Raw genomic sequence first — 22,528 nt, forward strand, 5'->3', positions numbered from 1 at the left:
GGACTTGTGATAACATATGTTATGTGAGGTCCTATGCACTGAGAGCTGCCGATATTGTATGATTTACCATCCTCCTAGTTTACCACCTCAGGGATGATTAAATGGGTTTTTGATAAAAAGGAGATAAAAAGATTAGAAATATGAGTAATTAAATAAGGAAAATAGTTTGTAGATATATGAGAGCCAAATATTATTACATTAAATGATTATTAAATTTCCAGTAACCCTGTTAGCTTGAATATATTCATTTGTGGGTTGGATTTTGATTATAAAGATCCACTCTCTCTATGTTTGAACTCCTTGGGTTTTGGCCAGGTATTAGTGACCTGGATTGGCCACCATGAGAACGGACTACTGGGATTGATGGACCATTGGTCTGACCCAGTAAGGCTGTTCTTATGTTCTTAGTTATCTTTAACAGTACAGGTACATGCTTTTTCAATACAAGATTTTATTCTAATGTGACACATTGGGATCTAGTATATGCTATAATAGCTTGAGCATGGGAGGTAAGCTTGTGGAGGGAATTGTACTTATCCTTCAAATGCCAAATGTTTGAGTTTGAGAAAAATGACAAATGGACAAAGTGAGCTAAGGAGAAGCCAAGGAAAGCAGAAAACAGAGACGATTATAAAAAGTAAATGGCCAGACATCAAAGGTAAAAACAATGGATTTTATTTATTTATTTATTTTTGGAAATATGTTTATTGCCAATTACTTTAAACAACAGAACCCACAAAAGAAGAATAGTGTAGATAAATGCAATATAGCAAAAACTTCCTGTATATTTTATTGCCACTGGGAAGTCAGAACATACCAAAAGGCATATATTCAAAATACTGGATTAATGATGAAGAGTTATTAGAGGTCCTCAGAATTCACTCCTCTTTGGTCAGGACAAGCCTGTAATAAGAGTCGTGAGCCAATGTTATCCAATGGAGTACTCAAGCGTGAAACAACCTCGGACCTCGTGAAACCAATATAAAATCCAGTGAAAAGTAGTACTAAGTGCTCTAATCATCAGGAGGAAACACTGGATGCAGGCAGAGCAGGCATAGGGGGAAACCAAGCATGAATTGTCTCAAGGCAAAATGGTGCTTCCCCCTATGACTGCTCTGCCTGCATCCAGTGTTTGCTCCTGAAGAAGGGGATCAATTCCTTGAAACAGAGCTGTTGAGCAATGAACTTTCTATATTAAGAGCTTACAACTGCCTTCACATACAGCTAAGTACTAATTATGCTGGCCTACATTGTAGTAGATGTGGCCGGTGAGCATATCGTGGCAATGGATCTCCCGTCCAAACAACCGCCAGCAGGAGGGATGCCCAATCCCTCCTGCTGGAATTCCCCTCACCCCCCATAGATCACAGCAGGAGGGATGCCCAATCACTCTTGCTGGAACCCCCCTCTCCCCCATAGATGGTGCTGTCCCCCCACTCCCACTCTCTACCTGGGCATCCCTACTGCTGGCAATCGTTCGGGGGGAGGGGGTGTTTTCCGGTGTGTGAGATTGGGCATCCATCCTGCCACGATCATTTGGGGCGGGAGGGGGGGAACATGGGCAACCGCAGCTGCGGCCACTAAACGTATTGCAGCAGGGAGTTCCTTTGCCAAGATAAGCTCAGCGGCCACATCTACTTACAATCCAATTCTCTAACTAGTGTCTGTAACATGGACGTTGGTTAAAGAATCGGGTTCGCTTTAGGAGGGCTTAGGCGCAATTCTGTATAGGGCACCTGTCGGCTTCTGAGACCTCCTATGGTTTCCAATAGGGCATAATTTATTAGTTTTAGGAGTTTTGTATGTCCTTCCTGAGATTTTTTGGGGTCCTATACAGAAGCCCAGTTTAATTTACAGTATCTGAATTTTACTCAGAATAGCTACAAAACTATAGGCAAATAAGTTGGGAAAAGCTTGCAATGTCTCATGGAATTCTTTCCAACTTCCCTGTGAATGTTTAAGTGTGTGTGCGCATGTCTATGATGTATCTGAAGAAATGCTCACAAAGTAAGGTAACATAGTAACATAGTAACATAGTAGATGACGGCAGATAAAGACCCGAATGGTCCATCCAGTCTGCCCAACTTGATTCAATTTAATTTTTTTTTCTTCTTCTTAGCTATTTCTGGGCGAGAATCCAAAGCTTTACCCGGTGCTGTGCTTGGGTTCCAACTGCCGAAATCTCTGTTAAGACTTACTCCAGCCCATCTACATCCTCCCAGCCATTGAAGCCCTCCCCTGCCCATCCTCCTCCAAACGGCCATGCACAGACACAGACCGTACAAGTCTGCCCAGTAACTGGCCTAGTTCAATCTTTAATATTATTTTCTGATTCTAAATCTTCTGTGTTCATCCCACGCTTCTTTGAACTCAGTCACAGTTTTACTCTCCACCACCTCTAACATTTTTGCTCATGTGAACTTGGTCTTGATGTTCACACATACACACACACACACACACACACACTCTGCAGGCTTAAAATGTTTATTTGCTATGCTTTAGGACCATAAAATTGTATATTAGGAAAAGTGAGGGGACGGGGATGGAAAATGTGCTTCACTGCGGGGACTGTGAGGAGACAGAGATGAAAATGAGGGGATGGTGAAGGGACAAGGATAAATCTTTGACCACTGCATCACTCTCTAAGACTGACATCACCACAAGCTGTTAAAAAAAGGGGAGATAATGTTATAGTTATATGGTTTGCCTAAGACAATACCATCTAGTGAGAATATAATTATTAATATTTGTTTAGTGATTTGATTGCAAAGGATGGTATATTCTAATAATACTGAAATTAATAAAATTGTAGCCAAGATTTGTCACCTACTGGATTGGAGTCAATTGTTTTTCACTGTTAAAAAAGAGATAGTGTATGATGTTGGAATGCACTATTGATTCTAGGATTCATACTTTGGTGAAGAAAATCACATGCTTCAACAACAATTTATTATTTCTATAGCGCTACCAGGCTCTACATTTGACATGCAAGAGACAGTCCTTGCTCAAAAGAGCTTACAATCTAATTATGACAGGCACATAGGACTAAAGGGGGAGTCAGAACATAGTGCTCATGTAGGGAATTAGAGGGGGCTGGAGATGTGGGAGGGGACTACTGAGGAGATGATAGACAGATATATTGGTAGGGTTAGGACTTAAACACAGCTTCAAATAAGTGGGCTATGCAATTCTACCTCTACTCTTCTTAAAGGAATCAGGAAATAACGATCTGGCCTGACCTATTTCCTGCGCATCAGTTCTCAGAAAGTGTGGGGACCATGAGTCAGCAGATATTCAGTTTCCAAGGCATTCTGACTCATCCCTTCTCTGAAGCAAATTTCTTTTATAATCAGGAAGCCTGCAAGTAAAAGGAGATGAGATACCTTGGGAACAGAATGCAAGTGACAGTTCATAGTTCCTATGGATCGTGATCAAATGTTGCTGCTGTGCTGGGAAAAAAAAATTTTGAAAACAAGAGAAAATGCATATGGATAAGTTCAGGAGGTAGGTGGTTGGCAGATTATCTGTAATTATGATACTGGTTTAAAATTCCAGATGTCCCTAATCAAAACTAGCTAAACCAATAAAATAACAACGGATTGGAAACTCTGTGCTATTCACAGAGCAAACTTCCAGACAGATGCCTCTTTCAAATCATTGCAGAATCATAATTTTCCAAAAGCCCCTTCTGCAAAAATGTATGTTTCATGCATTGTAAAATATCCTGCTCCTTTAAATTATGTCATGGTGCATGCCACATATGTGGGAAGAGAGACATCTAGTGAGAAGAAGAGAGAGGTTTTGCAGTTTAGAGAGCTGGTAGGAAACTGCTATCCTGCTGAGCTCTGGGTTTTTATCAAGTGCATCTGATTTAGAATGAGGTGCTGGAAAATGTCAGAGGATTCAGGAATTCTCTAGAAAGAATGTATTGCATGGCTTCTGTGTTGTTCTTAGCCATTATTTACTAGAGCTTAAGGGATATCAGTTTAAAGGAGAGTGACCAAAACTATTGTGAGTACCTGTGACTGTAAATTACTTCCTTATCTGTGACTCTCAGTGTTGAGTTTAATTTCATCCCTGATTGATTCTAATGAAGCAAAAATCATTTGGAACAGCAATTACAATGGCTGTGCTGTAAATGAGAAGGTGCTGCTGAGCTGAGAGACTGTGACCCCACGGTTCAATAAAATAAGAAATATGACATCCAATTTGTGTACATAACAATAAACCCTGAAAACAGCATTCACAACTGAAATGTGACATGACCCATATGCTACAGAAGCCCTGTTTGGGAATTTTACTTTCCCTTACACATGTGGTCAAATTGTTCAATTAGTTTCTGGAAAAAAAAATATTGGGCTTCTCTGGTACCCAAACCTTTCAGTAGCCTTCAAGTTAGTAGATCATCATTTGCTTATCGATATACTATGTCATATTGGGATTTCAGGCAGTGTGTTAGACTGGTTTACATGATATAGGTCTTATCGAATACTCCATATTCCATTCTTTTGAATATTCCAGTATTCTTATCGAGTATTCAAGTATTCCATTCTTTTGAGTTTCCTCTTTCCAGTGGAGTACATCAGGATTCTTTTTTGGCACCCATGTTATTTTCTATCTATCTAACTATCTATCTATCTATCTCTCTCTATATATATTTAGCACCATTGGCAGAACTGATACAGCCACTAGGTCTGATTCCATGTATTTGCATTTAAGACATTCAGATTCTAACCACCTTTGATGGTAGTGTCACTGAGGCATTACCACATTTGAATTCTCATCTTTCTAAGACTGTCCATTGGTTGCAAACTAATGGAGTGCAACTGAATATCTCTAAAATAAAGACATTGTTCTTTAACGGGAATCAATATCTTACCATCCCGTCATCTTTAAACTTAAGTGGCACTCAGCTTCAAGTCATTAGTGAACTTACAGTTTTAGGGGTCCTATTAGATTCTACACTGACCTTTTGGACCCATATTATAACAGATCTGCTCAACTCAGCATTTACTAGAAAGAGGAGCTCTCTGAATCATCTTACATTCATTAGTGCTTTCTCCTGTGGATTACTGTAATTCATTTTTTAAGAGTATTTGTGAGAGAGAACTCAAACATTTGAAATTAGTACAGAATGTCTAGGTGAAAAGAATATGATCATGCCACTCCACTTTTGCAAGCTGAGCATTGGTTGCCAGTTCGCTTTCAGGTTTTATTTAAGGTGTCACTTACAGTGTTTAAGATTTACCCAATCTGTTCCACCTCAATCCCTTTGCTCTGCCCAGCAACATTTCTTGCTGGTGCCATCTAGTGGAGGAGAGTGGAAGAAATGTTGTACAGTGGTGGGGAGGGGAAAACGAGTGCACTTTGTAGTTTAATTTTGTGGTTACAATTGTATATTATTAATAAGAATATAAATGAATGGAATGGAATGAATAGAAGAAATGGCATTTCCAATTAGTACTATTATTATGGGGGTAAGGTCTGGGGAGGAGCTTAGGCAGGTCTGCGGTGGGGTCTAGTTTGAAGATTTTGGGCCCCCCAAACCAAAAAGCGTTCCACCGTCTATGGAATACACTTAGAAAGTTGTGCACATAAATTCTAATTAGTGTCAATTAGTAGTGATAATTGCTTGTTAGTGACTAATTATTGTTACTGACTGGCTTATTAAACAATTAAGTTGTGCATATAATTTACTCTTATGGCTAAATTTTTGTACACAACTTTAGTCACCGTATATAGAATCCAGGGGATACTTTATTATATAATACTGTGCATATGTACCAGCAGCATGTGGTCACGGTCTTTAGGGGATTCAACCCACTCCATAAAGGTCCCAAGGGCACAGCTCTGAATTTGGTTGGTTAAGCAGGCAACAGGCAGATGATGCTCAGCCAATCAAATACAGATTAGTACTATCAGGGCCTTCAGGAATTTCAGAGAATCCCCAGTCCAAAAGCCCTGGTTTTTTTTGGAGGGGTTTACTTTTTATTTGGTGCAATATGACTGGTTGAGCAGGCTGCCTACTCAACCAATCAAACTGCATCAAGCAAAAAGTAAGCACAAACATTAAAAAGTAGGGCTGTAGAGCTGAGGAATTAACTGAATCAACACCCTGCCCCGGATCTAAAAGTTAAGTCCTTGTTTAAAAACCATAAGTTTAAGAACTAAAAGTGTTTTTGATTAACAACAGGGCAGGAGGGGAGCATGAGCCAGTGAGGTTAATTCCCTTTCTAGTGTGCTTGTGAAACATATACAACACACGGGGATCTGAGGCTCAGCCCCTTAGACAGTAACAAAAAGGAATTAAGTTTATGAGCTATTCATAGTAGATTTACACCTCTGGATAACTTGGACTAAGAAAATTGAAATGACATTTGAGAAGGGTATTTTTTGAAATTAATATATGTTCTTTCTCATCCTGTATATAATTTTGGTGAATTAACTGAATCCCCCTGAAACCCCTCACCGCACACCACTGTTACATACATATAAATCTAATACTACAATTTCTGCAGGATTTGTCTTAGTATTTATAAAATCAGATAGGTGACTACAGGACGCTTTTAATAAAGAGTTTTAAGCATTTACCCCCAGATTCTATTACATTACATTAGGGACTTGTTACCTGCATATAACAAAAAAATTGTTCAATAAAAGATAGAACATTTTATGGGAAGTACATTACCTAAAACAATAATAAAATCAGTTGAAACTTAAGAAATTACAAACGTATGAAACAGTAAGGTTTTTAATGTTCTCCTAAATAAGAAATAATTTATTTTAACCTAATTGAAGCAGGAATAGAGTTGCATACTGATTCAGCCTGATATACCAATGAGGATTAAATCAATTTAAGGGAGGTAGTCCCATACACTTTTTGGAAAATTAAGCAACTTTTTATTTCCTTTTTATTAATCTGAAATTAAATCATAAGATAAAATTAATTTCAAGAAATACAGAGAGAAAAGTAAACAGGAAAATAGAGGTAAGAATATCACCCTTGAAAAAGGTAGTGAAATTCAATCCTCCTTAGACCTCAATATTGAGTGGGTGTCCACAGAAAATCAACGAGAATACTGTATATAGGCAAACCAAAAGACAATATATATAAGATTGGCTTAACATATTTATTCATTTTTTAAAATACTGTTCTCCCAGGGGAGCTCCAGAATGGTTTACCTGAATTTATTCAGGTGCTCAAGCATTTTTACCTGTCTGTCCTGGTGAGCTCACAATCTATCTAATGTGCCTGGGGGAATAGGGGGATGAGATTACTTGCCCAAGGTCACAAGGAGTAGTGTGGGTTTGAACCTATAACCTCAGGGTGCTGAAACTGTAGCTTTAACTACTACTTCACACTCTCCGCTCTACCCAATAACATTAAAAAAAGTCCAACTGTAATTTATTTAGCTTGAGAAAGGCTTTCAAATGTTCAGGGGCATATAAAATATATTTAGACCCTCCATACTAAACCAAGTATTTACAAAGGTACACCTGCAAAAATGAAGCACCAATCGGTATAGTCTCTTGTCTCATTGAAAGAAAATGTTTTCTTCATTCTTGAGGAGACTTAGTAATGTCTGGATAAATCCAGATCGTCTGACCCCCCAAAGAGGGTCTGTGCACTTCTGAAGTGAAAACATAGAGGGGGCATAATAATAATAATAATAATAATAAAAATGTCTATGTCTCCTTTTGGCCTAAGGCCCTAAACGTTGAAAGTAGAAGCAGAGAAAATGTCCATTCTAAAAAAAAAAAAAGTCCAAAAGGTTTTTTTTGATAATGACCTGCCTCTATGTTCAGCTATTTAAATGCCCAGACCACCACTACGTCTACACTAACAACATATAATCAACCAAAAAAACCCCTAAGTCCCAAATGCCCAAAATGCAGCAAGGTCCCGCGATGACTACTTCTGCTGCCTCTGCTCCGGAAGAGGTAAGTAACTTCGGGGGTGGGGGAAAAGGGGTGAACTGGCAGCCGCAGTCATTGCAGGACCTTGCCGCAAATCCATGCATCTGCCGGCCCAGCCCCCCTCCGACGTCATTTACCTCTTCTGGAGCAGATGCAGCAGAAGTAGCCATCGCGGGACCTTGCTGATTTAGATGGAGAGAGAAAGGAGCATAGCATGGTGGTAGAAAGAGAAAAAGGGGGTCAGGGTGGTATGGAAGGGTGGTGAAGGGAGAGAAATGGGGTCAGGATGGTAAGGAAGGGTATGGAGGGTGAGAAAGGGGGTCAGGGTGGTATGGAAGCGTGGTGAAGAGTGAGAAAGGGGTCAGGGTGGTAAGGAAGAGTGTGGAGGGAGAGAAAGGGGGTCAGGGTAGTATGAAAGGGTGTGGAGGGTGAGAAAGAGGGTCAGGGTGGTATGGAAGGGTGGTGAATGGAGTGAAATGGGATAAGGAAGGGTGTGGATGGTGAGAAAGGGGGTCAGGGTGGTATGGAAGGGTGGTGAATGGAGTGAAATGGGATAAGGAAGGGTGTGAATGGTGAGAAAGGGGGTCAGGGTGGTATGGAAGCATGGTAAAGGTTGAGAAAGAGAGTCAGGATGGTATGGAAGTGTGGTGAAGGGAGAGGAGAGAGTGAAATACCAGACCATGAGAATGTGGGAGAGGGAAGGAGCGGAGAGAGATGCCAGACCATTGGAGAAGGGAAGGGAAGAAGATGGATGCCAGACCAATGGGGATGAAGGGAGAGATGGAAGGGGGAGGCATAAAGTTTCTGGAAGGGAAATAGAAGGAGAGATGCCATATAGAAGGGGCAGAGAGAGGGTAGACAGTGGATGAAAGGAAGAGAGTGACAAGAAGATGAGGAAAGCAGAAACCAGAAAAGACAAGGTAGAAAAATATTCTATTTATTTATTTATTTATTTTGCTTTAGGGGAGATGCATCGCTGTTTCTGTGGTGTTGCATTGTATGCAGAGTCCAGCTTCTTGGTGCTTCAGTTTAATCTTTGTCTACGTATTTTTATTCTATCTCCCCATTTACAAAACTGTAGAGCGCTTTTTAGCGTTGGCTGTTACCACCATGGCTAAAAACCACACTACAGTTTTGTAAAAGGGGGAGGGGTTAGTTTGTGATTACATACTAAGCGAAGGTGTTTTCTGTGTTCTGTGTGTTCGAAAAGACATGTTTTTCTGTTAGGATTGACTGTGTAGGATTGATCTGTACTAGTCTGGCTTGCTTAGTTTTACAATGGGTTTATTGATGTACTGCTCACTGCAGTATGTAAGATGCTGCCTTTTCCTAGGTACACTCTTGTGTGACATGTGGATTGTTACTAAAAATCATGTTTTTCATACAGATGGGGGGGGGGTGTCAAAAAATGATGGGCCCCAGGTGTCACCTATGCTAGGTACGCCACTGCCCCAATGCCTATGTTTTAGGCATCATTTATAGAATCAGGCCCACAGGTACTAAATTTATTGAATACCAGCTAAGTGCAGTTATGCATATAACTACCTATTAATGTTAATAATCAACAATTAATGCCACTTAAAGATTATTATTGATACTGCTATTAAAGCCATTAGGTGCATCATTTATTCATTCACTTAGGTGTACAATTGGCTCTATTCTGTAACTCTTGCACCCAAATTTGCATGGTAGTTGGAAATTTGGATGAGCAACTTTATAGAATCTGACCCTCAGTGTCCAAAAATGAGGCTAAGGAATGGGGGATTTTAAAGTAACCTGAACCATAAATATTTTTGTTACACTTTTCTAACATATAACAAAAAGTCTCTAATCTACTTCCTGCTCCTTGAAATGTAGAATCTAGTTTACAATCAACTCAAAATAAATCACGTAAGAGGTTCTGAGTTCAGACTGAGCAGAATTATATTGTGAGGAAATTGTAAGCTGAACTGAGTAAAGCTTTGTGGAATGAAGCCTTTTTAAGAATTTTTATAAGAGGCATTGGGTAAATTGAGAAGGTTAGCAGGTAGAGGATAATTGAAGACAGGGACCAATTTGCTTAATTGGTGAATCACTAAGAAATTAAACCTTTGCCCCAAAACCAAGAAAAGCAAAGCAAGGTGTGGGTGGCAGCAGGTGATGTGGAACAAATTTCTCATTAATGTTATTAAATACTTATACTTCAAAAGCTGCATATGAAACAAAGCAAAATAAATGAATGCAACACCTGAAGAAAGACAACCAAACACCTCTGAGCAATTTTAACTCACAATTGCTGGGTTTTACTAGGGTTTGCCATCCTATAACACCCTAATCCCACCCCCAGTTTTGCCTTAGCCCCATCCCCATTGCCTGCTCTTATCGGACAGGGTGTAATCTGCGCTTGGGTTGAGTTATCAGATGCCTAGGAAAATCCGGACATGTCCTCTTTTTAGAGGACTGCCTAAGTGCCTAGTCGGACTTTCCAAAACCCGGTAGTTTGTCTGTGTTTTGGAAAACCCCGACCTCCAGCCGCATCTGGAGTGCCCCTGAGAATGTGCATATGATGTCACATGCATCCGCACATGCTCGGAGATTGGAGAAGAAATATTGACTGATGAGTATTCTGACCTTTATCACCCAGACAGAATATACAGTATCTAGGACCTTTTGGAGGATTGTTATGGTGACAGAGTGGTTGTGGTTTTGTCAGTGGGATGACTAGCTCGAGGTTGTCACCTCTTCTGGTGGGAAAATTGAGGTATTGGGATCCTGTTTGCAGCTAGTTAAGTGGAATAAGAGAAAGTTGAGAATAATAATGTGGTGTTTACTCATGGGCATCAACACTACGGGGTCCTTTTACAAAGGCGCGGTAGCAGTTTAACGTGCAGAATATCGCGCGTTAAACCACCTGCCGTGCTAGTACCTAATGCCTCCATTAACGAGGCGTTAGGATTATAGGCTGCCGTGGGGGTTAGCGCGTGATGAAATGACCGATGCGCTAACCCCCATAGCGCACCTTGATAAAAGGAGCCCTATGAGTGGGTGCTGAATCCTGTGACATCACAAGTTGCTCAAACTGTGATGTTGTAAAGAAGTGATATGTTTGCTAAATTAAGTTTATTACTGGTATATTACATATTTATAAATGAGGTTTATTACTAACTGGAGGACATCTTATGAAAGGATTGGTTAATCTAGAACTGGTTAATTATCTAGATAAATTTAATATTCTTAATGAACACCAGTCAGGATTTATAAAAGGTTTTAGTACCGAGACAGTTTTAGCTTCAATTTTAAGTCACCTTTATATTTTTGGGTTTTTTTTATCACAGGTACTAGTGCTTTAATTTTACAATTGTAACTTAGCAGTGCGTTCGACTTGGTTGATCATGAAATAATGCTACACTGCTTAGATGAAATGGGAGTCTTGGGAAGAGCCTGGAATTGGTTTCAGGGTTTCTTGAAGAAAAAGATCCTATCGAGGGGTATGTGATAGAAAATACTCCCATTCTTGGAGTAATCCTTCAGGGGTACCTCAAGGCTCCCTGTTATCACCTATGTTATTTAATATATACATTTCATCTTTAGGACACCTACTGCAAAAGTTAAATTTAATCTTTTACATATATGCAGATGACATTTCCATTTTAATTCTTTTGAATAACATAACAAAATAAATTTTAGAACAAATTTCTTATATTATGTCTGAATTGGAACAATGGACAACCAATTTTAAACTAAAATTGAATATAGAAAAGACAAAAATTTTTTTAGCAAGTCCAAATGACAAAATAACTAAGACATCGCTTCACCTGAATGGTCATGATTACCCAATTTTAAAATCTATAAAGATACTGGGAGTCACTTTAGACTCCCATTTAACTTTGGTAGAACACACAAATTTGGTGGTGAAAAGTGCTTTTTTACATTATGGAAATTAAAGACCATCAAAAATTATTTTGATTTTTTATCCTTTAGACTGTTGGTGCAGGCATTGGTATTATCCATATTGGACTACTGTAATATTGTCTACTTGGGCGCACCAAAGAAAGTTGTGAGAAAATTAAGAATAGTGCAGAATACAGCTGTTCGCCTGATATTTGGACTGAAGAAAAGTGATCATATCAGTCCTTCCTACCGATCATTGCACTGGTTACCAGTGGAGGCACGAGTAATGTTTAAATTTTCATGCCTCTGTTTTAAGTCAGTTTGGGGATTGGCACCTACAAACCTGCTATTTCATTTTGTGCTATAAAACCCCGTGAGGATAACCAGGAATTGTAATCTATTTGCTTACCCGAAGATTTTAGGCTGCAAACTTAGGTCTTATTTAGACAGAATGCTTGCTTTTCAAGCAAGCAAACAACAATCCTGTTTGGGTAATTATATCAGTGGAGCCATGCTGTCCTATGGCGCTTTTAGAAAAGAAATTAAGACAGTATTATTTGACAAATTTATTTCTTAATCTGTGCTTTTATCTTTAACATAATTAATTTTACTCCATTAATTTTAATTTTTTAATGTCTTTTTAATATAACAGGCTGTATTCCTTTTCTTATTATTTTATTTTTCACTGATTGTCCAGTTTTTCTCTTTTGTGGAAACTGCCTAGAATTCTTTTGATTAAGGCGGTATAGAAAAATAAAGTTATGTTATCTTCTAGATATTGTTTGGACACTACAAATATATATGTCTCACTTCTCTACTCCAGCTATTCTTCCAGTTCCATGGTCTGACCATGCTCTCTTATAGTTTACTTACCATTGCTACTAATCTTACAGCCCCCACCCCACCCCCGTCTCTACCTCTCTGGTGAAACACGTTTGGAAATTAAAATCTCTTACTCCAGCAAGCTTCTTCAAGGACTGTGATGAATTTTCTGCTAATTTTGCTACGTGCTCCTTACCTGACAAAATTCATATTTGGGATAAGACCCTTAGGTCAGCCCTTGATCGTTCTGCACCTTTAATTACTGTCCCCTCTAAGAGTAGTTCTTCACAACCTTCACACTCTGGTCTAACTCTACTACGCCATCAACTGCATAGCACCAAGCACTCTTGGTGCAAAAATCCCTCAGATACTACTCATAGAGTATTTAAAAATGTATCATTACAGTACTCTCACATGTTGCACAGTTCAAAACACACATACGTCTCCAATATTCTCAAGCATAACTTGAATACATCCTATCTTTATTGCCTAATAAATTCATTCTCCAATTCTCCATCTGTTCTACAACCATCCCTTACTGCACTAGGATTTCAAGAAAAAATAATAAACTGCAGCAATCTACCTTACCTGTTACATTACGTGCTACTTGTTCTACAATTGACAACTCTGTTGCAACCAACAATTCTCAACCACTACCATCTTTAGTGCCAGTAGCAGGACTCACCTCTTTCAATCCTCAAACCTGTGCTTCCTTAAAGAAAATAGTTATATATTTAAAACTCTCATCTCCTCCAACTGACCCTATTCCTGCTTCTCTTCTATCATGTTTCCTTGATCCGCTCCTTGAACCATTATTATCAATGGCTAACAATAGTCTTTCCATTGGAGATTTCCCTCATGGAAAAAAAAAAGCTATAATCACCCCATCTTATAAAGAACCAAAAACTTGATCTTAATACTGTAGCCAATTATAGGCCAATCTCAAATTTGTCATTTGTTCCTAAAGTAGTTGAAAAAGTAGTCTCAATTCAACTATCAGATTTCCTACCTAGCACTAATGTCCTGCATCCCTGCCAAACTGGTTTTCATCAACACCATTCCACAGAGCACACACTTCTGGTCTTTTAGATCACATAAGACAGATCTTGGATAGCAACCATCATGCTGTTCTATCTTCTCTCGACATATATGGCACTTTTGGCTTGGTCAATCATGATATTCTCCTTAATCAGCTTAATCACTGATCGTACATTCTCGATTTACTATTCCAAAACATTTTCTAATACCCATTCACTTCAATTTGGTGTATCTCAGGGTTCAATGTTGAGCCCTATTCTATTCAATATCTATCTCGATCCCCTCACTCTATTGCTTTAGTCTTTAGGGTTCAGGGGCTGGAGGAGTTGCCATACAGCGAAAGATTAGAGAAACTCGGCCTCTTCTCCCTCGAACAGAGGAGATTGAGAGGGGACATGATTGAAACATTCAAGGTACTGAAGGGAATAGACTTGGTGGAAAAGGTCAGGTTGGTAGGGAGAATGAGAGGGCACTCTCTAAAACTGAAAAGGGATAGATTCCATACGAACGTAAGGAAGTTCTTCTTCAACCAGAGAGTGGTAGAAAACTGGAATGCTCTTCCGGAGTCTGTCATAGGGGAAAATACCCTCCAGGGACTCAAGACAAAATTAGACAAGTTCCTGCTGAACCAGTATGTATGCAGGTAGGGCTAGTCTCAGGCCGCTGGTCTTTGACCAGAGGGCCGCCACGTGAGCAGACTGCTGGGCATGATGGACCACCGGTCTGACCTAGCAGCGGCAATTCTTATGTTCTTATGTTCTTACCTTCTTTATCTACGCTGATAATATCCAATTAATTTTACCATTGGACTCTCATTCATCATCTGCTTATGTGCAGGTATGACACAATGACATCACATGATTGTGTATGCATGTGATGTCACCGTATTGCATTTGCACATGTGCAGATGCCATTCCAACATGGTCCCGAGCTGGGAGCTTTTCAAAACCTGGACAAAAGCCGTCTGGTCACACAGACATGTGCTCTAAAAGGATTATATGTCCGGGTAAATCAGGATGACTGGTAACCCTAACAATAAAAATAAACAGTGTGAAGTTAACACTTAAATTACCACATCAAACTGTCATGTCACTGTTGTAGCAGTTAATGCATTCTAATTTGCACATTAACAGTTTAACACACTAGTAAAAAGCCCCTGCAAGAGTGCAAGTTTGGAGAGCTTCTCCAGCATTGTCACATCATTAACTAATCAAGGCCCCCTTTTATCAAGCTGCATTAAGGTTTTTTTTAGTACTTCTATGAGATTGAGAAGCCAAATTTCAGCAAATAATAATAAACTGCTATTAATAATGACAGGAGTTGCCATTCAGCATATTACTAGAAACTGGAAAGATTATACCAGACACCTTTTGGTGGAACTCACTATGCCATATATATAAAATAGAAAGAATAATTGCTTTACAAAAGGGGAATTATTATAATTTTAAGAAGATTTGGGGGCCATTGATAGCATTTTGTAATGATTAGACACCTTCTTACATAACAGAACATAGTTAGAAGGAGGGGAGGGTATTTAGAGTTAGAATTTTTTCTATTTTTATTTATAATATATGTAATATTGAATGAATTTAATATTATTGTTGGAAGGGATGGGAGGGGGAGGGGGTTTTATTTAAATATTTATGCTAATGTTTGATTAGATTTTCAAGTGATTTGTATGATCTAATTGATATTTTATTGTACACTTGTTGTAAGAAATAAAAATGAATAAAGATTTTGAATAAAAAAAAAAAATCTCCAGCTGCTGCGATAAAAGCTCCGACGCTCATAAGAATTCTATGAGTAATGGAGCTTTTACCACAGCGGCCAGTGATAAAAAAAAATCCTAATGCAGCTTGATAAAAGGGGGCCCGAACTAGAGACACTCCCATGAGTTGTTTTTTTTTTTTTCAGAACACGTGACATCACATTAAGTTACGCATTAACAAAAATCAAAAACAAAAAACTTTCAATAAAAGAGAAGTAACAAATCTAAGCTATAACCATAATTTTTGTCCCTGGGCAAGTCTTTTAACAATCCATTTTTCCAAGTACAAATGGCATATTGTGGAGCAGGCATCCTGTGGTATTTTGCTGTATACTCTCTACCCACGTGCTAAAAAATAAAATGTAAATGAGTCCGGATTTTGAGGTCTCTTGAAGGGAGATGTGCATATTGGTACTCATATCATTTGAGGGAGGGTCCACACCTAGAGGTTTGCCCAGTACGATTGACTCATAATTATCGGCATTTGAGGCCTGCCAAGGGTTTTTACTAGTTGATGTATCTGAATGGGATGCCGTTTACACATTACGAGTTTGCAGCATTATGATTCAGGGTTATGTTGTAATAAAGCTGTGGCCAAATGTTTTACCGCTTATTAAACGTAAGTGAAGTCATTTGATATGTGTAGTATGTATAATCTGACTGGATGAGAAATGTCAGTGCAAGTGCAAATATTAAGAGAACAGATGCAAAAACAAACCATTTGTGCAAGAACAGTGAGGCAGTTTTTAAATTTTTCAAATTGTGAAAATTCCATAGATTCTTCTTATGTCTGGGTTTGTAACAATTCTGAAAGCAAAAATACTTAGTGCCAAGAATTCCCGGTCACATGTACATGCACTTTCTGGAGGTAGAAAAATGTGTGCCACGATTTGAAAAAGCTATTTACATGCATACTTTTTCTATCTTGATCTAATAATGACCCCCGCCCCTTTTTTAAAAAACAATCAAGCTGCACTAGATGTTTTTAATGCAGGCTGGTGAGATAAGTGCTCCGATGCTCATAGGAATTCTACGAGCATCAGAGCATTTGCTGTGCCGGCTCGTAATGCAGCTTGATAAAGGGCCCACGGTGACTTGAGCATACTGAAAACTATCTGAAATTGTTCTGGTGATCTACTAGTGATCTGTGAAACATTTAGGGATCCTTTTACAAAGGCGCGTTAGCGGTTTAACGAGCGTAATAGCGCACACTAAACAGTCGGCTGTGCTAGCCGCTACCACCTCCTCTTGAGCAGGCGGTAGTTTTCCGGATAGTGCGGGGGTTAGCGCGTGATGAAAAGTCATGCACGTTAAAGCCGCTACCGCAGCTTCATAAAAGGTGCCCTAAGAATCCTTGTAATTTGCCCAACAAAGAAGGTGTTTCAAGACACAAACTTTCAACCCCATATAAACTTCTTCTTCAGATGTATTTGAAAGTGTTTTACACTATCAGCTATATTTTGTACACTTTATTGTAGATTTGTATTATATTTTATTGAAGGCTTTCAGAAAGTAAAAAGTATATTTTATTTTATTAGTTAATAATTTGCTATATTAGCTTTAGAGAATTGTGGGTCTTTTTCCAATTTTTTGTGCAGCAGCAGTTCCAAACTCCAGTCCTGATAACTCTTCAACAATCTAAGCAAACAAATTAAAGAACAGCAGATGCATGTTTGCATTTATTTCCATTTTACATATCCTGAAATCAAAGCATTATTGATTTATTTGAAAATCAGATTTCAGTTAAATTGGTATACAGGGGCAAAATACATTTTGTTAATGACCCTTGACTTCTAGTCTCTCTCATCAGTTAGGAGTTCATTGGTCAGTAGAGAGTAGTACTCTTAATTATAAACTTTTTTAGCTTTGCATCTTACCTTTCCCACGTATTGGGTATCTGAACCTAAGTATTCCTCTAGAAGAAAAAACTGATTCCACATCCAGCCACGCTTGGTGCGTTGTAGCACCTTTCCCTTTTCTTCTGAAAGTCCCTTTATACTTTCCATGTGTGCATATTTGTTATTCCTTTTCTGGAACAAGGTTGCATAATCCAAATGGATCATACAGGTGCAAATAATGAATGCCAGAGAGCAACAAGTCCTCATTCTTTGAAAAGCACTATAACGAGTAAAACCGTCCTCCCTTTTCACAGTCAATATTTTGCAGTTTGTACTCCACATTCAATTGACCTGCAAAATAAAAGAATGGAAAGCTGGTTTTAGTTAAATGTCATAAAGAAAAAAAATATAATTGAATTAATGACCAAGATGAAGTTCATAATTCACATTTTTAGATAGAGATATGTTTACTAAAGTCTTAGGGCTAGATGTAATGTAATGTAATTTATTTCTTATATACCGCTACATCCGTTAGGTTCTAAGCGGTTTACAGAAAATATACATTAAGATTAGAAATAATAAAGGTACTTGGAAAATTCCCTTACTGTCCCGAAGGCTCACAATCTAACTAAAGTACCTGGAGGGTAATAGAGAAGTGAAAAGTAGAGTTAGAGGAAAAATAAAAATAAAATAAACATTTTAACAAGAAAGCATTGATCTAAATACTTTGGAAGGTAGAAGAGAGGAGAGAAAGGAATAGAAGCAGAATGGGTCTAAGATGCTCTAAGAGAATCGGTAAGACCGTGTGGGTCTGCACCATTCCGATTTTTTGGCCGATTCAGAAAGAGCTATTGATGTACTAAAATGCTTGCATGCAAATTATTCACGCAGATCTTAATCGTAATCCCCGACTCTGCCGTCCAGTGATCGCTGTGAGATTGACTCTCAGATATGCAGAGCCAGCAGTGGAAGCCAGAACAGCAAAGAGGCAGGGGAAGCCCCAAAAGCAGCCTCCTGCCACTCAACTGTTTGGGGCAGGAAACCTTTTTTTAATGGGCACTGAGGAGTAGTGGCTCGTGGCCAGTAGGGGGTGATGTTTATGGGACGGTAATGGAATGGATATCAGAACATGATAGTGCAGTATTTTTGTGGAGTTTTTCTACAAAAGTGCCTGTTTTTCGTAAGATTCTAGGTAATTCTAGTTAGATACAAGCATATGTGTTAGTTAAGGCCACGCCTAATAGAAGCGTATGAAAAACGGGTGAATAAAAATCTGAATATAAATGAAGCTAAAGCCAGAAAAACACACTACAGATTAATATAAGGGAAAGAATAATATTCTTTTTATGTACTTTGCTGTTGGGCCAGATCATGAAGGAAACCAGGGTATACATGGAATCCATTTTGGTTCTCTGTTTTGCTATATCTGCTATGTCTTTGGAATCCATTTTGTTTTCCAAGTCTTTGTTCAGGCTCTCAGCATCTTGGTGTTAATTGATACCAGATGTGTTTTAGACTGGCTAGGAAGATAACGTGTCCTAAACTAAGATATAAAATGCATTAAGTATGAATGGCCGAGATATGAATGAAAATTATGAATGAATGGGGGCCCCTGGAGTGATTGTATGACTATATTGAATAAAAGAATGGGTTTTGAAAAGGCATTTTATATATATTTGCAACCTAAAGAAATCCTGAAATAACATCTGGAAATAATTAAGTCAGAGACTCCTGCTCTAACATAGGAAGGCTTCTGTGGGCTAGATCGATGAAATTTGAGACTGTCAGCTTAGGGGGAGACAGCCCCTCCTTCTCTTTGATTGCCTTCTCCTGCACTTTCTCCTTTCCTCTAAGGCTGACAACTTTTCAGCATTGTAGGGCTGAGAACATTTCAGCATCTTTTTAACAAATAATTTCTCTTAATATACCTATGTGAAAAGGATACTGTATATTCAGAAATGAATATGGACAGAACAAATATGATTTCTGAAACTTTTAAACGTAGAGGAATTTTCTTTGTCTAACTTTTAAGACCACTAATGTTATTTTATTGGTTGAGAAACTGATGATGTCACACTGAGCCAAAAGTATATAATAGAGTGTCGTAAGATATTAAGCTGAGCTCGTTATCAGAAAGCCAGTATTTTGGCAACTATAACGATCTCCCGCTAATGTAACAGCTAATTAATGCAATTATGCTTTATCTTTTGGTGTCATGATTGAAGATAAAAATAAAATTACTGGTAACTTTACATTAGTGAAACTTTGCATGTTTTATTATTTTTCACACCTTTGAGCTTATGCGTCAAATTCCTATGCTCAGCACAGATGCTGTGTGTGTTAGATGCACATAATATCTGCCCCATTAAAAAAGAAAAAAAAGCCTTCCCCTCCCCAATGAACCAATGAATACAGCATTGGGAAGATCCCCCCCCCAGGTGCTTGCAAAAAATGGCAGGATGGATGGCCATTCCCTTCTGCCATTGCCCCCCCTCCCATGCCAACAAAAATGGCAGGAGGAATGCCCAGTTCCTCCTGCCATGCCGAATCTCCCCACAGTGAAAGACAATTGGCAGGAGGGATATCCATTCCCTTCTGCCACCAAAGGCCCAATCCCTTGCCATGAGCCTCCCATGTTTCCCTCAAACATGTATTCTCCTCCTGAAAAAAAATGCAGGAGGGATGCACACTCTCTCATGCCACTGGAAATGTCTCACCATCCCCCGGTACCCCCCCAACCTTCTTAGAAACTTTGGAGCAGGATGGAAGCTCAGTCCATCTTGCTCATAAGACTGCCGCTCCAAAAAAGTGGGCTTTTCCCTCCCCGGTGCATCATGTGATGCACGGGGTGGGGCCTAAGGCCCTGATTGGCTCAGATGCCTAATTCCCCGCCCCTTAGAAGGGGCCTTAGGCATCTAGCCCAATCAGGGTCTTAGGCTCCTCCCTCTGTATCCCATGATGCAAGGAGGAGGAGTCTAAGGTCCTGATTGGCTCAGACATGATGTCGGTGAATATGCTAAAAATGTTTCCTATCATTGAGTGTGCACTACATATTTCATAAAAACACATGCATCCTTTCTGAAAAGTATACTCTTTTTCAAAATAGTATGCATCCTGCTGTAAGAGTGTAGAAGTTTCAAATGAGGTGCACTATTTGTACTCTTGTATAAACTTAACCTATGGCTCAGATATGTTTTATATTAAAAGTGGACTGTTAAATAAAACTTTTCTGCATGAACAACTGAAGACCAAGAAAAGAACTTGATGGGATATATGAGAATTTCCAATTCATGTCTGCATTCAGAAATCAAGTTTCAAGTGTAGAAAAAAGAGGGGGGAGGAGGTAAATTATTTACAGTTTTGCAAATTAGTGAAGGCCTATTTGTTCCAGCAAGCTTTCCACTGAGACTGTACAAATATTTCACAGGATGAGACAGGTAGAGAATTTAAGGTCTTGAAATTAATGTTTCGTTTTATGCTGTTTTTATATGAATTTTAATGATTAATTTGATGATATATGGTTTTCATTTATTATTAATGTTATTTTGTAAACCACGTAGTACTAGAGATAGTGAAGTGTATAATATGTGGAAATTTTAAAAAAGATAAATAAAATATCCTTTACCTTTGTGAGAAACTCTGGGGCTCATTTTCAAAACAGAAAAATGTCCAAAATGTGACATATTGTGGCAGAGGGGTTTTTTTTCTCCAAAACGTCCAAATTGCTATTTTTGAAATGCAGTTTCTAGATGGCTTTCTATGCTGTTCATCTACAGTGCATCTAACCCCCTCTTTTACTAAGGTGCATTAACCGATTAGCACACCTTAGTAAAAGAGGGCATAAGGGGTCCTTTTATCAAGCCGCAGTAGGGGTTTAATGCGCGTAATACCGCACGTTAAACCGCCTGATGCGCTAGCCGCTAACACCTGCATTGAGCAGGCATTACTTTTTAGCTGGCCGCAGGAGTTAGCGCGTGATGAAATGTCCAACGCGCTAACCCCGCTAGCGCGGCATGATAAAAGGACCCCTAAATCTCAAAGGGGCATGATTAAGACATATTTTGGATGGGACTAAGGTGGACTTATGATATGGGCATTTTTCTGCAATAATGGAACGTTGTAGAAAACATCCAGGGCAAAAAATTGGGCGTTTGAAGCTAGACCTGTTTTAATAACAAATAAGTGACAAAAAGGTGTCCTCACTGACCATATATGACTACTGGAGGGATGAAGGCATAACCCCCTCATATTCCCCCAGCAGTCACTGACCCCCCTCCCACCCCTCAAAGATGTGAAAGAAACAGTACATACCATCCTATATGACAGCTTTAGTTGTTATGGTCAGTTCTAGTAGGGCATCAAGCAGGTTCCTGGTCTACGTATAGAGGTGGTGACCCAGGCCCATACACTTGTGTTGGAACATGTGAGCCCTTCAAAACCCACCCCAAACCTACTGTACATACTTATAAGTGGCACCTGCAAGCATATGGGCTATTGATATGGTATTCAGTTGGGTATTGTAGGTTTTAGGCGGGTTTTGGAAGACTCACCATAGAATATAAGAGATTAATGATGAGATGTGTACCTAGGATTTTATGAAGTTCACTGCAGTGCCCCCTAGGGTGCCCTACAACTCTGTTGGGATGTCTTTATGGCCAATCTACTAAGAATTAGGGCCCCTCCTATATCCCAATGACTTGTTTGTGTGCATTTTCTTTGGGCCTTTTTTTTTTTTTTTTTTCAAAAAAGTAGTTCAAAAAGATAGATGCAGTGATCACAAAATCTTCCCAGAAATGGCAATTTTCAAAACAAAAAAAAGATAAAACATTTTCCTGTTTTGAAAAAAGCCACGTTCACTACTGTGTTTTTGGATACTTTCCGCAAAAAGTCCAAACTTGGATTTAGGATCCACCTTGGGGGTCAGTGCTCAAGAAAAAGATCTGGATGTCATCATGGAAAATGCACTGAAACCTTTCACCTAATATGCGTTGGACAGAAAGCAAGCAAGATGCTAGGAATTATTAGAAAAGGGATGGTAAATAAGACTAAGAATTTTATAATGCTTCTGTATTGCTCAATGGTGCAACCTCACCTTGAGTATTGCGTTCAGTTCTGGTCTCCCTATCACAAAAAAGATATAGCGGCACTAGAAAATGTTCAAAGAAGAGCGAACAAGATGATAAGAACATAAGAATTGTCGCTGTTGGGTCAGACCAGTGGTCCATGCCCAGCAGTCCGCTCATGCGGTGACTCTTGGTCAAAGACCAGTGCCCTA

General features: G+C 39.0%; 1 protein-coding gene across 1 annotated transcript in view; it reads right to left on the reverse strand.

Annotated features, from left to right (window-relative positions):
* Positions 1-22,528, reverse strand: part of CDH9 (cadherin 9) — a 249,558-nt gene that overhangs the window by 194,075 nt on the left and 32,955 nt on the right. The window contains 1 exon segment of the mRNA XM_033933251.1: positions 17,293-17,604. Within this exon segment, the coding sequence (XP_033789142.1) occupies positions 17,293-17,595 (303 nt within the window). The 5' untranslated portion in view covers positions 17,596-17,604.

This window comes from Geotrypetes seraphini, chromosome 2 (assembly GCF_902459505.1).
Source record: "Geotrypetes seraphini chromosome 2, aGeoSer1.1, whole genome shotgun sequence".
Lineage (NCBI taxonomy): Eukaryota > Metazoa > Chordata > Amphibia > Gymnophiona > Dermophiidae > Geotrypetes > Geotrypetes seraphini.